At 37.5% G+C, this 17,513-nt stretch overlaps 2 protein-coding genes across 2 annotated transcripts; one reads left to right on the forward strand and one right to left on the reverse strand.

Moving 5' to 3' along the window:
* Positions 1-83: 83 nt before the first annotated feature.
* LOC114528474 (60S ribosomal export protein NMD3-like) lies at positions 84-5,241 on the reverse strand. The gene is made up of 16 exons (XM_028550118.1): positions 5,160-5,241; positions 4,662-4,796; positions 4,434-4,527; positions 4,266-4,346; positions 3,980-4,108; positions 3,791-3,881; positions 3,500-3,578; positions 3,320-3,416; positions 3,057-3,109; positions 2,772-2,836; positions 1,654-1,787; positions 1,322-1,437; positions 1,117-1,189; positions 906-1,018; positions 762-832; positions 84-427 (listed from the first exon to the last, which is right to left on the reverse strand). The coding sequence occupies exons 1-16, from the start codon at positions 5,204-5,206 to the stop codon at positions 327-329; spliced, it is 1,479 nt and encodes a 492-aa protein (XP_028405919.1). The 5' UTR covers positions 5,207-5,241; the 3' UTR covers positions 84-326.
* Positions 5,242-5,651: 410 nt separating this feature from the next.
* Positions 5,652-8,972, forward strand: LOC114528459 (HCLS1-binding protein 3-like). Its single transcript, XM_028550100.1, has 6 exons — positions 5,652-5,769; positions 6,577-6,739; positions 7,091-7,360; positions 7,532-7,956; positions 8,189-8,653; positions 8,729-8,972. Exons 1-6 carry the CDS (start codon positions 5,747-5,749, stop codon positions 8,925-8,927), a joined length of 1,545 nt encoding a protein of 514 aa, XP_028405901.1. The 5' UTR covers positions 5,652-5,746; the 3' UTR covers positions 8,928-8,972.
* The last annotated feature ends 8,541 nt before the right edge of the window (positions 8,973-17,513 follow it).

Raw genomic sequence — 17,513 nt, forward strand, 5'->3', positions numbered from 1 at the left:
TGGCAGCGTCTTCAAACAACTTAGCATCAAATGTGGTATAACAACTGCCTAAAATAGACAAAACGCTTCTCAAAGTCCCGAGAAGTGTTTTGTTAAAACATTGAGAAGTGCTTTGTCTATTTTAGGCAGTTGTTATACCACATTTGATGCTAAGTTGTTTCTCTTGAATAGTTTAGTACTTTGTCAATGTACTGGTGTGAACTTATGGCAAACATTTCAACGCTGAAATTTAAAATTCCAAACATAACCAATACCCTGGGGTCCAGGCCTTCACACAACGTTTATCTGCCTTCTAGCCTGTGTGCAGGCAGTTCACACAACGATGCTTACATGTCAACGTCATCAAGATTCAAATCATCCAGCATTTCTTCCAAGCTCACCTCTGGCAGGTCGTCAGTATTTGAGGATACACCTGCTTTGCTGGAATCTGTAGGGAAATAAAACAAAGAAAAGCATTGGTACAAAAACAGAACTGGCTCTCGTCACAATATCACTATCCATATGTATCTAACTGAATTTAACATTTCTGTTGTTAAGAGTTGGCGTTCAGCGGTGCTAAGTCAAAATTTTAAGAAACTTGTCAAATACCATTTTCGTACTTTAAATTCTGTGTTCTGATTGGCTAAATGTGCCACTGATCCACATATAGTTCAGTGCCATCTTGATACTTTAGATTCTCCGTTTTGATTGGCTCATGGTTCATATTGATGAGCATTGTTTCCCTGCTAAAGTCGACATGAAAAACTCACGATATTCAGTACCTTTATATATATTCACATTCTGTCGGTACGTCTTGTCTTCTTCCAAATCTTCCAAGAAATCATCGTAATCTCTGTCATGGAATAGAGTAAAATTAGACGACAAGAATTGCGAAGATTTGATTCAACACTAGACTCAAAGTCAACCTCTCAATTTGCTGCAAATTCTCTCCTTCCATGTCCTTTTCCAAAGTTTTCAACTTCCACTTTCTGGCTTTCTTACGTTCCTTCTTATCGCCGTAAACCTTCTTCACCAAAATCTTAAAAGAGAAAGCAAAAAAGCTTGTTCAAGTAAAGCGAAGAAAGTCAAAAAACAACAACGAAAAATAACGAAAAATAAGCGGTTCGAAGGACTCACTACATCGGGTATTTTATCCGGGGCCAATTTGTTCAAATTCTCGTCATTCAAATTTGATGTTGTAAAATCAATTCTAAAAAGCAAGGTATAGTATAAAGTGTCATAAAAATAGTTTCACAATGAATTAAAGCGATTTCTACTTTAAAACTGGTCTTTTTCCTGGTATACTTGAGATCAACCAGTTCACTGCGATGAACCAACTTACCCCATCACTAAGTCGCCAGCCTTCAAAAGGTGACCTAAATATGTTCGACAATGGTACTGCGCATCGTTGAGTCCAATCTCAGAGGTTCGCGTCACCCAAACATCAGCCAAACAAAACTAATACGAAATAACACAGGTCAAATGAAACATCATTTTGAACACATTCACTGTCAATTCGAATTTCCACTCCTCCCAAATAAGAGCAGTTTCTAACATTGACAACACAAGCAATCTTGAAAAGTTTAAAAGTGGGGAACTTGATAACCCCTTTCCCCAAAATATACCCCAGTGTCAAGGGTAGCTTGGCATCAGAGGTAAGGTCCATAGCTATACCTGTGATATTGTTGATGTGTGCTGGGAATGATCTACTGGCTCAGACTGTAAGACCATGAACTCCGTCAGCTGCTTGTAACTCAACAAACTATGGAACGGTGTTCGCCAGTAAATGTTAGCTGATATCTCTGCAGCTAAAGAAGGGATGATTTGGTTAGGGTCCCCAAACACGAAGTGTGAAATTGTGCCGGAATGTATTTCATATAACACGATTACATAGTGTAATCACAAAGGTTTTAAAATCGCAGGATTAGAAAGGTTTTCATATTCAGTGCATAATATTCAAGTTGACTCATTCAAGAGAGTTGTAAGTTGTAAGAGTGTTATTTATTAATTTTGAATTATCCACCGTTTAAGCTAAGCGGTCTTTGATACAACTCCCCCCCTGATTTTTTAAGTGAATATTCGCACGCATGCGTTGTAACGGTTAACAAGATCTGCTAAATGAAAAAGTTCTGAGAACAGTCATAGAGATGCGGTTAAAACGACTTATACCACTATCGTGACCATATATGAATCCGGTATAGTGTAAACCGGGCATTAGTCCCTCACTTAGACATTTGACATTTAAATACAATTCAAAAGCTCCTCCAAACGAGGAGCCGATAAAAATTCAATCGACGAACAAAGTTCATCATGAAAAGTTGTTCGAAGAGGCTGCCACGTAACTGTTATAATACGTCGTATTTCAAGTTGTTGTGTGTTGTATATACTGCAACATCAGCTCTGTTTGTTAGGGTGCATATTCCGCGCATGCGCGGTTAATAAAGAGGCAAGAAAAACGTTTTTTTTTTATTTCTGATCAAAATGAACAAATTGATTTCAATCGACTACGGTTTTTGTTACAAGCCATCCCACAAAAACACAGTTTTGCAAAAAACATGCAAGATGATCTCCTTTGCTGGTTATTGAGGGAAACACACTATTTGATACAAAACTTCAAAATTTATCATAGTCTACAAAAATTTATCCACAAAAGTTATTAAAGTGGGGGCCACAAAATTGTGTTTACAATCCAACTATTTCTGACATATTTCATTTATAACGCTACTTTTTCTCTGCTGATACGCATGCTTGTAATATAAACATCTACACAACTTTTTAGTTGAAGAACTTACTTTTAAGTGTTGTTGGATCAAGAACCTTCAATCCTGTGGTAACCCGACTACAAATCACCAATTGTCTAAAACGTTATATATAAGACAATATATAGTACCACTAGCTGTCAAGGGCTGGAGGAAATAGGAGTGAACAACCTCATAAGGAGGTTAAAGGTTTTTGCGAGTTGCAAGTTCTAAATTTTCACAAGATTTGTGATTTATTGCCAAGAAACGGAAGAATACTTCTGGCTAATGTTGAATGAAATTATTATAACTATTATTCTATATGTTAGATATGCATACCCGATATTGCCCAGTGACCGAGCAAGCTTTAGTGGAAGGCAAACAACATCATCCTATAAAATACAAATAATACACCATCAAATATGTTAGTTCCAAATCAGGTTGCATGACTTACTTGGGAAGTGTTTTGCAAAACAAGGCTACCGACCGGGCCAGCTAGTTTCCATGAACTGGCTTTGGCAATGCAATGCCCTTTGATAAAATTATACCACTCTGGAAATCAGTCTCTTTAGAGTTGAGATTTGAGTTTGATTTTCAATTACCTTGCAAACTGGGATGAGCTCAACCGAATGAGTGTTTGAGTAATTGTAGGAGCTTGTGTGAACGTCGTGGGATATCAATCGTTGGGATAATTTGCTCCTGAATTTGAGGGAAATTTGTGAGAGGAGTTAGCAAAGTGATGTTGATGACGATGATGGTGATCGATGAATTAACAAGTTTACCTCAGAGGTGCAACTGATTGGAGGAACGAGACAAATTTTTTTGCATCTTGTGGAGTGGCAAAGAAGAAATCCAAGCCATCTGAAATCAGAAGTTGGAAAAAGGAGTCAGACAAAAGAATCATCATTTCTGTAAGAACACTTATGCATGATTAGGGTGTGTTATGTACATATGTATACAACTGTCAAGACAGTTGGATATTGCTTATGGCACGTTCACCACGGATACAATGAATCGTACAATATAACTCAGGCCATCTTTGGCAAAGCCGATCACAAATGCAAAAGACCCACCTGACTGTTGTTTTATCCTCAATGTATTGTTGTGTGCCTGATGTTTTATAATCAGTTGCTCCAGGTAGAAAAATGTCTTCTTGTGGTTTGTCTAAGTATTGGAAGAGAATGAAACAACAAATTTATTTAAAAATAATTCAAATATGGGAGACCTAAATGGGAGCTCAAAAATTATTTGCAGCAACTAACCTTTTGTCGTATTTGAACAAGTGCCTTCCAGTAATCTTTTGCTTCTCTACGATGGCAATCTCCACACATTTGTCCTTGAACAACATACTCTACTACAAACACTTGCTGTAGAATCGTTGCATTCATTACCTGAGGAGAATTGAAGAAAAATTGGCAAAGAATTAAGCACAGGAATCTATATTTTTAAAGCGACCAGAAATATCTGTTGATACACAATTTAAAGTTCTTCAAAGTTCCCTCATGTTTTTTAAATGGGTAATTAAAGTAAAATTAGATATACACACACCTCTTTCTGTATAGTAAGTTTAACTTTGAGTCGTTTTGAATGTGGTTCGGTCCAAATAAATCCAGCATCAACAAGTCTAACCTAATATAATGGAACAAAATTTTGAAAATTTGCTTTTCAATGATAAACTATAAGACATTTCAAGAAATTAAAATACTGCGTCAAAACCTTTGATAAGCCTTTAAGTTTCTTCAAACATAATGCCAAGAGCTCTCTCGACTCCAATGCACAGCTAACCCATGTGTCAGGAGGTTGAAGGTATCTGTAGGTTGAACATGGAGAGGTTGTTCAAGAAATGGTTGTCTTGACTCTTGAGATGGTCATTGTGAAGATAGCAAAGTGATAGTAATGATGACTGGTTTTAACATGAATTTAATGAAATATTTCATCACTGACCTTTCGCAAGCTTTACAGAAGTTAACGTGAACTTGTTTGGGGATACCCTCGGTGATATCAACTTGGGTCCTCAAACATGCTACGCACATGTTCGAGGGATTTGGCTGCGTAGCCGCACCACATTGACAACACAGGCTAAAAATAGAGTAAAAATAGAGTTCTGTTCTCAACAATACATAGGCATAAACGTGTCCAGGTTGATAAGCTGAGTGTCCTTTTGTATAATTGACTGCACATGCGCATATTGTAACTACATTCAAATACTGTGGAAGCATTTTTTCCGCTTTCTTATGCAAAGGCCTTCAAACAAGGTTGAACAATGCAGATATTCAGTGTCCTACAACTATTGTACTCGATATAGATTTAGAGAGACACACCAGTGTTTCACAATGACTTGCAATAAACCATTACTTATTATATTAATATACATACAAACAATACGACTGACAGTATACTATCAAGAGTTTCTAAAAACAATTTCAAAGGCCTTAAACTCACATAGTTTGCTGTCCTGTCGACAAAAAATCCACATATTCCATCGCCATGCTGTTCACCTTTAAATTTTCAAAATGGCCGCATGTAACCAGTACCACCGGTGATTTCACCCTCGGTCTTTTGACCGTATGGCAAAACGAACCTGAAAAATATTAATATTTTTTCAAATAATATCTCTTTTTTGTTTGCAAATATCAATAAAGCAATTCATTACTCGTTTAATGATATTTTTCATTGTTTAATACGTAAAATATTGAATGAATTGAATGAATTTGATTATGAAACATTATGCAAGTTTGAAAATTGACATGCGCCATTAAATATTAATCTGTTTTGACTTTAAAAATTTGATTACGCGAACCTAAATTTAGTTTAGTTACCCATTGAGGTCCTCAATACTTGTAAAATTCTTGAAAATAGATTTATTTCTAGGAATATAGGTATACTATGGGTGTATAGTTCGGAGGGTCAAAGAAACCCGGTAGTGGTCTTACACCCGGTATCTTGGAAACAATCAGAAAAAATCATTGTTACAAATCAAATATTTCCAGAAAAAGATTGCGGAGAAATGACTTGAAAACTACGTAAATATGCCGCCAACGCTAACGAACAGGTAATAAAATAACTCGATCCGATTTGCGTTTTGCAAATCAGGATTTTTGCGTGCTTAATACTGCTTCGATCTGTTGGGATGGGTTACTTCGTGTTGAATATTACCATTTTAGTTGATCGAACTGATATTACCCAATAATTTGAATGAAATGCGCAATTCTGTTTTACTCATAGTTTAACGTTTTGAACTATTGGTATTTGGATATATGCTGAAACTGTTGTTTGTCAATGTCAACCATCTCTATTAAGATAATCAATTTTTGTTTACCATTCTATTAAAGCAAGGCTACGTTAATATTTATTTAATTGGTTTGAATCTGTTTGATGCAATATAAGCTGTAGTCTGAAGCTGGGAAAGGCCCTCTAGCTAACGAAGATATGGTGCCTTATTTGGCTTCTTTACATCACATATTTGACCGCACTAACTGACCACAATGGTCATCTGGTCTATCTTAGATATATATATTGCATTAATTGTGATTGGTCATTCTCACAGACTAATCACCTTGAATTGGTTGATGTACCCTCAATAGTGGATTAGAGTTATATCATAATTAGTTATTACTACCAAATAGCTTGAGAGATATATCAACCAAGCCATCCCTCTCCCCATCTTTAGTGAGCCACCCATCCAGGACTCCAGGCTTTTGTCATGTTAGGGCCTTAGCATTTATTCAGTTGTACACACATTTCCATACCAGGGGAATAATCTCCATTTGTGGATTATAATGGCATTTGAGATATACCCAGATTTAGTGCTGAAGAAATCTTCCCCATAGGTTTAAAATGTCATATCTTTTAACTGCAGAGAATTGAAAAATAAAACAACTGGCATCGACATCATTGTGCCAGAATATCAGATCATTCCTGGAAAGATTGTGAACACGGTTCTCTATCATGTCATTGTGATCACTCGGCTTTTTTATTTCAAAACAAGGCAGCACAAGGAGTCCGACTTGGTACAGTTTGCGGTAAGTATGGTATGATGGGGCTCAACAACAGACCACAAAAGATTAAATTTTTGTTAAATAATTTTTTCAACTAAAATTATACCTGCTCATATTAAAATGGCACCATCTTTAATTAAAACGTGTTTCCACATTCCACTCCACAAGATTGAAAACTCAAAAATCCTTGAAATAATTTGGTTCGTGTTGCCACTTTGCATGACTAAATTTTGGAAGACTTGAAAAATAGGCTAGTGTTTCCGCTTATTCAGTTATATATCTTACTCGCAAGTTTTTCTTGTTTTGAATTTTTTTTGTTCACGTGCGAGTGTTTCTTGTTCACGTGCCAGTCAACATTTCGTATTCCTAATCTAGGTCGCAAAAAAGTACGAGGAAGTCGAGGACTTGCATACAAAACTCGCCGCCAAATTTCCCAGCGTAAATTTCCCCTCCCTGCCAAAAATGTCGCTCATCGTGACGGAAAAAACGCTCAACGAACGAAAGAAATTCTTGGAACAGTTGCTCAGCCTGATCGCCCGCACACCAAAGCTCTGCAGTAGTTCGCCTGTTTTGAATTTCCTCGAGGTGAACAAAATCAGCATAAAACAGAATCAGCTGCAAGTCCCGGAACAGGATAAGAAAAAGGTTTGTGGAATATTTCCTAGAAATGGATAATTTGAAATAACGGAAAAGTTGATTTGAGTCAGAATTCATTCAGTTGATCTGCAAGGTATTTCTTGGTAGTTCAGTGATTACTTGCGTAAACATCGCGTTTAACCTGTTGGTTTGGTTTTGAGAAGTTTAACTTGGTTTTAGGAAGAAGAGAAAGAAGAAACTACAGGTAAAACAGAAGATGAACGCGATATTTTTGGCGTGACACAATACGAAGGGTCTGATAACGAGAGCGATTCAAGCAGTGACCAAGAAGATCTCGATACTGTGGACATGAAAAGACCCGTTGATAAAAAACCAAAACCAAGTGACCCTTTAGCAGGGACAAGTGATCCATTATCAGCGTCTTTTGACCAACAGCCGAGTTCAAGCGATTCTCAGACGGCAAATTCGACAACACCTGAAAAAGAACAACCGTCAGATGCCTTCCTAAAATCAGGCGGGAAGTTTTCCTTTGGTAGTCATGATACTAACGAGAGTGTCATCAGTGATTTGTTTATCCCAGACGAAGCGAAAATATCCGGTGATGTTAAGCTGTTTGTTAGCGATGATGATCCTGATTTGCTACAGTAAGCCCTGAAGCTTCACAAGTCGAGCCTTTCATGTGTCGAACGCGTTGAAAACAATGAGTAATCAGTTGACTTGCCTGGTTATTTTCTGTCGTTAATGCCTTTGACACATGAGAAGCAGAATGCTAAAAACTAGCCCGAAGATATGTGTTTGTATCAACTCTTCTTTGATAAACCTTTTGGGCATTCCAATCCTAAATACAATTCGAACCTCATCTCGTTTCATACCTAGAATCGACGATGATATTGACAAGCTACTAAACTTTTCCAAGAAACCAGTGAAAGTTCCACCAAGTCCCAAGCCCCGCGCGCCAACGAAACCCGACCTTAAACCGCGCCCTACGCCGAAGCCCAGGTTTGCTGAGTCAACCGACGATACTGATTTCCTGACTAAACCTGATAAACCAGTCAAACCTGATAAACCAGTCAAACCTGACAAACCGGTTAAACCTGGAAAACCGGTCAAACCTGTTAAACCTGAAAAGGCGGTAAAACCTGAGAGTTTTCCCAAACCTGAAAAACCAGTCAAACCTGAGAAACCGGCCAAACCTGAAAAACCAGTCAAACCAGATCAGAAAAAACCTGACATACCTGTTAAAACCGCCGCACCACCCAAGCCTAAGCCGAGAAATAGACCAAAGGCTCCTTCAGACGAAAAGGCTCAAGAAACACCGAAGACTAAAGACGTTACTTCAAGGTATTTAGAAAAATCTCGTTTTATAGCAAAGTCTCTCTGAGGCACCCGTGAAACTGCTATTTTTATCTCATTCAGGTCGAAGACAAAGTCAGATGGTCTTGATGATATTTTTGGTAATTCTTCGAAAAAAGCAGATCTGTTTAGTGGAATTGATGATGACGAAGAAGATCTTTTCAAGCCAGCCGTTGAAGTGGAAGACATTGACGATATCACGAAATATATTGAAAGCAATATAGGAAAAGTTGACAGTCAGGAAGTGGATTTGTTTTCTTGATTTCATGTTCAATTTTCCTTTCACTAACCAAATCTTTTGCTGTCCTTGATCCAGGGAATCTATTTTGTTCAGTTGTTTGGTGTACTTCTCTCTCATAATTCTTGATTCCTACAATGGTTGCTGGTTTGTTGACAACTATTAACTTATTTCCTATTTTTCTTGGCTCAAATCGTTTCAACTGTTTGCTTGATTCAGCCACGGTGCCACAAGTGTTTTTTCTGTTCAATGTTTTCTTTGATCTCATGACATATATAATTTCTGATGATCGACACGTCTCCGTCGCATATCTGTCAATGATTCGTTCTTTGTTACGAAATAGAGCTATTCATAATAAAATTTGTAAAACATCCTATATTCTGGAACTTTATGTACTTCAGATAGGATGAAATTACATGAACATTTGTAAATTGAATAAAATAAAGCTAATAAATAAAAAAACTTGGTGTTGTTGTACTCGTTTCCAGGCGACTGACAAAAAGAACGGTCTAGCGACTTTTTATGATGGATAAAGATGAGAGACGAGATCAGCCAATGGATATGTGTCACACAGGACAAGCACTTACACGTAAAAGAATCACAGCCGGATAACATGATTCTTTGATGATGATATTTCTCGGTTGAAACAACTTAATATATCTTGAAATATACCCTATTTCAGTTTAAAACTTATATCTGAGTTATAGTTCTTATAACCAAACGTAATCGACAAGTTTCATAAAGAATAACAAAAGTTATAATCGATTAAATACTGCAGAATTGATTTCTATCTTGATAAACCTTCTGTCTTCTCAGCGCTGATTGGCGCCTGGAACGTAGTCTTAGGACGATGGAACATATCATTTAACTGGACTGTGATAGGATAATCTGGAAGACAATGAGATTTTGAAATCGATGAAAAATTAGTGAAACATGCGATGAGAAACGACGAAAACAGCCCAGCTGGAGGTCATTCCGGCAACTTTAAGAACAATACCCTTGACCTGGCCTTACACGGAAATATCGGGAAAAAAGCGCGGTTTTAATTTCACTGTTTCCTTTAGATATGTTTTCCTGGACACATGGCTTGATTTAATAACACTCTCTGTGTTTTACCTGGAGTCTTTCTCATCAGATTTTATGCTGTGTTCGTGTACTACTGCATGCATTTAAACGAGCAACGATAAACCTGATTTCAAAACTGTCGTTATTTCGCCACAGTCTGTGATTGTCGGCTACAGAAATAGTACTTCGCGTGGGTGAAGTACTTCAAGTGCCCTCAAGTGCCCTCACTTTGAGTTTGTTTTTTGATCGAATAACGTGGTTATAGGTTCGTCCAGGGCAGTATTCCAATGAAAAAACTGACTCAAAAATTATTTTCATCAAATACACACCGATAGGAAAATAATTCATCTGAAAAGAACCTTTTGGAAAAGATTGTTTGGTTCGCTTTGCAAATGCCATCTGTAAGTTTCTCGTGTCACCGAAAGTGTGTCCGTTGGCAATATTTGTAACATGGATAACACGGAGTCGGAGTTCCGGAGCCGAAGTCCCGGATTCAAAATTACGGAGTCTGACGTAATAATATTGGAAAACACGGAGTCTGCCAAAAACATGGAAAACACGGAGTCAACGTAAATTATACATATATTCATAAATGAAGGATCGCTCATAAGTCTATACTAATTTTTTATACCACAGTAATAGTATAAAAGAAAGAATACACAGTAACAAAAGATTATAGCTATAATGCCTCTTGCTCAAAGTCATAAAATTATTGGTTGTAGCTAACTACATTACGTGTCCTTATATCACCTTAAATCACACCAAAACTGCCACATCCAATTTCCTCTTTGTCTACAATATCCTCCCATTTAAATTGAGGAATATTATTTATGTTTAAGGATAAGTTTTTCGGTCGTTTATTTACCATTTGCGGAATAGCAAAAATGTTTCGCGAATTTGACGCCATGTTGTTTAAAACACGCTATCAAATTTGCATAATTCACGTTGAGTCATTGACCACTGAGCTTTGCAGACTTTCAAACATTTATACTCCGTGTTTTCCATATTTTTAACAGACTCCGTGTTTTCCATAATTTTTAACTCCGTGTTTCCCAAATTTTTAACAGACTTCCAAATGTGTCAATCAAGAAAGCATGAGGTTGTACATTTTGGAGAGGAGAGAGAGAATTTGAGATTTTGTGTTGTGAATTGAGATTTTTGAGTGTTGTAAATACTGATTTGGAGGCGAGTTTACGACACTCTTATACTATGACCACAAACACTTCTCACGTCTCGAACCGCTTATCTTACACTAATAAAACACTGCATGTTGTGTTGAAAGGTCTGTGTTATTGTACCATGATATCCTAAACTCTTCAGAATTAACTTGGGCTGCATGACAGACTTCGTCTAGGAAGACCAGCATGGCAGCAACAGAGATCGTGAACATAAGAAAATATATAAGATGCCATATACCAGTACAAATATCATCAGTTTAAATTATCACATCATGCAATTACCGTCCAGTTTTCCTGCGGTCATAGTTGACAACATAAATAAAGACAAAATTTGATCTGACAAAACGGACTAAAAAGAATATTTATTTAATAAAGTTAAAATGTAATCTCAGTGCATCATGCGCTGGTTCTAGAAGGAAGCCCCTTCACAGTAGGCTCAGGAGGTAAGGTAAGGATTTAACAAGCTCGCATCATTTTGTCGCTAAGGAATCTTCAGCATCACTTTATAGGTAATCGGATTGTCTCTTCGTTCGCATTGATATTTAACTATCTCGTCTTAATCTTGAGAATTAGCCAAATGATACGGATGAGGTGGTGATTAAGAGAACATCTTGAAGTCTTGAACACATATTCCACGTTTAAAGTCACGTACTGTATCTGGCGAATTTGGTCGTTCTTTTATAAGCACCATGCAGGATGAGGAAGTATTGCATTTCAATTTGGCTGTTTCACGTCTTTCAAAATCAGTAAAGTGCTCATCAGCAACTCGTCAAGTGAAATTATAGTCTAAAGACGAAGCTTTGCATGCTTTAATTGAAGAACATGAAGTTCATCGCGACAAAGAACAGTGTTCCGGGAATCGAACCCAGTAACCGTGTGTACAAGTCAGCTTCCATTAGACCATTATGTTTTGTATTCTGAGGGCGTTTTACGAAAATATTCTAAGCTTTTTATCGAGTATAACGAGACATACCAATTATGCGGATATAAATTGTCAACAGAAATGTTTAGCTTTCATGCAATTTTACTCGTTAAAAGTTCAATTTTTGTATGGAAAACCAACCGTAAACACGGTTCCGAACACACGGACACTGTTTTTTACGAGGGAAACCAGAGTGCCTGGAGAAAAACCCTCACCGAAAGCCGCGAAATCAAACACAAAGTAGACAAGTTTGAGATTTTATTAAAACAAAGTCATGTATTACAACAAAGTGTGTGTGTGTTAAAGATATTGAAATCAAGAGAGAGGAGACGGACAATTTTGGTCCTATTTTTATTAATACTTCACTAAACATGTATTACAAAGCGTGTGTGTTTTCTTTACATATAGTACATCATTAATATACGATTGAGACATTAAACTATTATATCTAAAATCGGTTACAAAGTAAGTGCGTTTAAGATCATGACATTTAAATTTATAGAACAGTGCAGGTTAAATGTTTGGCATATTTTAGTATGAAATTGTGCATGTCTTTTTACAGTGTGCTATTGTGTTTCTTAATGCTCAAGTCTGATCAGTAAAGCATGCATTCATGTAAGTAAGTGTTTCTAAGTTATCGTGTATTTTTTTTGTTCTATTAGACCTAACCCACTAACTCTGGTACAGAGCTGAATAAAGCTTATGAGATCGACGACCTAATATATAGTTATACATAAAAATACCTCAGTTCAGAGCACTTAGATTCAAGTTACGTTCGTCCAAAAACTGAAATTATTCTGCTGACAAATCATAGGCAGTGTTCCTAATAGTTTCGTTTTAAGCTGTCAAACTGTGCATTTTCAAGGATTGAGTTAACTTGAAGATATTTCATGATCCCTTATAGAAACAGCATGAAGGTATACACAATATTGTCCTTGAAAACTTTATTGCACATTTTAGAGCTGAGGCATGTAGCCAGAGCACTGATGCTGCCCTTGGAGAAAACAAGGTTTAAAAAAAATACAAGAAATTGACTATATATTTTTGAGGCTGAGGCATATAGTCAAAGCAACAAAGTGTCGAAACCAAGTGCAGCGTCGAATGTAAATATTTTCTTCTCAAAAAAATTCAGTCAACCTTCTTTGAACCAAGGGATTTTCCCAAAGCAAGCTGCCCTTATAGAAACAGCACCAAGAGTACAATTTTTTCCAGAGAAACTGGACTAATACTTTCAAAGCCAAGGCATATAGCCAAAGCAAGCTGCTCTTATAGAAACAGCCCCAGGAGTACATTTTTTTCTTTGAAAAACTGGTTTAAAAACTTTTAGAGCTAAGGCATAAAGCCAAAGCAAGCTGCTCTTATAGAAACAGCAATGAAAATAACACTGCAACGTTATTAGATATCCCAAGATACCTGCTAACACTTCGAACCACATAGCAAAGTACAAACAGTACAGACAAAAAGTGGCGCCTTACTTTTCATAAGCACTGCTCGACGAAGCTAAATGATTGGAAATCTCACAGAGACCTTGGAAAAATAATAAAGTTACAATGCCACTGCCAATGTTTGTCTCGTAATTGGTTTCTAACTATAGTAGAAATAAGGCATATATCGTTTCAAGATAACAGCATGCACCCCCCACCCATCCTCCCATTATTTTCTTCAAGTAAATGTAAGTAAATTGAGAGCATGTGTGTGTTAACTTTGATTGCATAAATTCGTGTATTCAGTCAGAATAGCATTATAGCAAGACAGTATAAGATATGCCGTATAAAATCAATGTATCTGGCTTGAATATTAACTGCATGTAGCCCTAGGTGAATGCAAGAGATGAGAGAGATATAAACTAGAAGCCATTATATAGGCCATAGCCGTTTGCGTCAATGTATTAACTCGTGTGCGTGTCTATTTTATGTGCAGCTACAAGATCATGAGGTATAGTGCATGATGTTTTGTATCTGTTCATATTTTGATATAAATCATGTTTTTTCATAAATACATACACAATATTATAGGTTCAATTACAAAATATAGTAAGGCAAGATATAATCGTATATTTACAATGTTTGCTGAGAAATCAGAAACGTAATTACATTCAAATAATTTTACAACCCCAGGCAGACCGAATAGTCACCCTATAGTTATCATTTTACAATTTTAATTCCGAAAGCCGCAATTGACCGGATTTCAAGAGCCGAAGATGATTTCAATCAGGACAAGATAGAATTAAGAAATGGAAGAAAGAACCTATGGGATTATGTCTGCCATTTGTGGCTGTGATTTGTGTTAGTGTGCATGGCTTTTTAGCCATTTCTTATGTGAAATATGCATGGGTATAACAATTGCGATATATGTTTTTAGTTTTAACAGGTAAATTATCAACCTAAACCTTAGCGCCGCCCTAAGCACAAGCGAGCATTCCTAAGCGCAAAACCGATTCAAATTTTTAACCGAATTTAAGAAACGTTTGCTCACATGCATCATGCATTAGCTATGTTCCTGGTGGCCAGAACTTAGTTAACTGAACGTAAAACCGCTAATTTAACTTAAGTTCGTTAACTAAATTAGTTAACTTCGTTAAGTTAATCATGCACAGACTAACCCCTGCATGCACATTTTTTGACCACCAGGCTACTCTAACCTGTCGATGCTCGGGCATCGCTGATGCGTTGTTGTTTGGCGTCGATTTGGCGTAGTTTTGGCGTATATTAGGCGTCGAGGTTGCCTACATTAGGCGTAGAGTGCCGTCGAGGTTGCCTACATTAGGCGTAGAGTGCCGTCGAGGTTGCCTACATTAGGCGTAGAGTGCCGTCGAGGTTGCCTACATTAGGCGTAGAGTGCCGTCGAGGTTGCCTACATTAGGCGTAGATTTGCCGTCGAGGTTGCCTACATTAGGCGTAGATTTGCCGTCGAAGTTGCCTACATTAGGCGTAGAGTGCCGTCGAGGTTGCCTACATTAGGCGTAGAGTGCCGTCGAGGTTGCCTACATTAGGCGTAGATTTGCCGTCGAAGTTGCCTACATTAGGCGTAGATTTGCCGTCGAGGTTGCCTACATTAGGCGTAGATTTGCCGTCGAAGTTGCCCTACATTATAGGCGTGGATTTGCCGTCGTTTTGGCTATTACTCATCAACCTGAAATAAGATTACAGAAATGAGAAAACTATATTTTTTATTGAGAAACACGCGTAAAATCGGGATTGTAAAAACAACAACATCTAGTAAAACCCTTCTGGGATTTCAAATATTTCCTTTCTTGCCATTATTAATATTCATATTCAATTATCATGCGGCCGTTGTCGTTCTTGACCTGAAGCATAAACTCCCTATTGTTCGGTTTATCTAAAAATGTTCAATTGCTTAATACTCACGTTTTATTATGAACAGGTTTTGTCGTCGTTTCAAATGGCTTGACCCGCTAAATCGCTACCTGCAATAAAACCAAAGGAATGCTTGTTATAGACAGCGATTTCAAGGATTTACCTTCGTTGAAGGGAGCTCAAATATCGGGAAAAAACGTGCGGTGACTATTCAGTTGAGAGAACGCATGATTCCTGATCAAGCGTTTCAAGTTTTCCCATCCTATTTTGAATAAAATAGACCCAAAATTACCTGTTCATTTTAGCAACAAGTGTTGAAGAGCAGCTTTGGACTTGCCGTCTCTTTAAATGCGAGTCATCTCCGGGAATTTCAGCAATGGGTTTTCCCTCCCAGCTTATTTCTATATTCGGTTTGGTTTTAGCTTTTAAACTCCACCTGGAAGAACAAAAGGCAATGTTAGTTTACTGGTTGGTCTTTAGAACTCAATTCAAAGGTAATTGCTTGCGATTGGAGCAAAGGTTAGCGGCTCACACAAGATTTAGCGTATATTACCTTTCTCATATCATCAACAAGTCCCAAGAAAATGCGCAGACGTGCTCTCATTCAAAGACGAGTTATCTTGGGCCATTACAGCCACAATTCATCGCGTTGAATTCGAGTCATCTCGGGTAATTTCAGCTACGGTAACGGACTTCTTGCCCACTTCACTTCATTCATTCAGTTTGGTTTTAAACTCTCAAACTCCAGACCTGGAAGAATAAAAGGCACCATTAGTTCCCTGCTTAGATCTTTAGAACTCAATCTAAACGTAATTTGTGCGCGATTAGAGCGAAGGTTAGCGGCTCAACAGTAAGATTTAGCGTATTTTACCTTTCTCATATCATCAACAAGTCCCCAGAAAAAGCCTAGACGTGCTTTCTCTTCAAAGGCGAGTTATCTTGAGCCAGTTCAGCCACCATTCATCGGTCGCCAATCTCTTGTTCACAATTTTTTACGGTTTAGCTTCGCTTTAATTCGTCAAAATTCTGCATGAAAAGAATAAAAAGCAACGTTAGTTTTATACAAGTTTGTATTTGAAGCTGAACACAACACGAACACTACGAAAAAGGCATTACAAGACGTGAACTAAAGACACGTGGAACCTCTGCCCAAAAGCTCACGATGAAACAAGCTGATAAAACACGCAAAGGGAAAGGCATATTACCTGGTATAATACTGACCAACGACAGTATGTCAGAGATAGTAAACTTCTATTAAACTTCTCTTCTGCTGAAGACGATAGCATCTGAGAAAAATTTCTGTTGAAATTTTCTTGGCATGGAGGAGACTCATCTTTATTCTTCGAAGACCAGCGCTGAAGTGATGTCTCAAACTGGAATCAAAAGCACATATTCATTTCACCCGCTCCTCGTGTCTGCAAAATAAAGTCATCCTATTGGATGAACACTCCCGACTTGACAGCTCAACAACGCTTTTAATTGGACGTTCATAGTAATTTAAATAATATGATTAATTCTCTTCTCCTGAGCCTGAACATCAGAAATGAAAGGAAAGAATTAATCATATTATTCAAATTACTATGCTCGTCCAATCAGAAGCAATGTTGAGCTGTCAGGTCGGGATTGTTCAGCCAATAGGATGACTTTATTTTGCAACACGAGGAGCGGGTGAAATAAATATCTAGTTTGATTCAACGTTGCACATCACAACATGGATAACACGGAGACGGAGTTCCGGACTCCGGAGCCGTGTTTTCCATAATTTGTGACTCCGTGTTTTCCAATATTATTACGTCAGACTCCGTAATTTTGACTCCGGGACTCCAACTCCGAAGCTCCGGAACTCCAACTCCGTGTTATCCATGTTTCGTTCAGTTGTTTGGTGTACTTCCCTCTCATAATTCTTGATTCCTGAAATGGTTGCTGGTTTCTTGACAATTCTTTTTTTGACAACTATGACAACTAAATTATTTGGTATCTTGACAATTATTTCATATTTTTCTTGGCTCAAATTGTTTCAACTGTTTGCTTGATTCAGCCACGGTGCCACAAGTGTTTTTTCTGTTCAATGTTTCTTTGATCTCATGACATATATAATTTCTGATGATCGACACGTTTCCGTCGCATA

Source organism: Dendronephthya gigantea, unplaced genomic scaffold (assembly GCF_004324835.1).
Source record: "Dendronephthya gigantea isolate DGI-Jeju-01 unplaced genomic scaffold, DenGig_1.0 000050F, whole genome shotgun sequence".
Classification (NCBI taxonomy): domain Eukaryota; kingdom Metazoa; phylum Cnidaria; class Anthozoa; order Malacalcyonacea; family Nephtheidae; genus Dendronephthya; species Dendronephthya gigantea.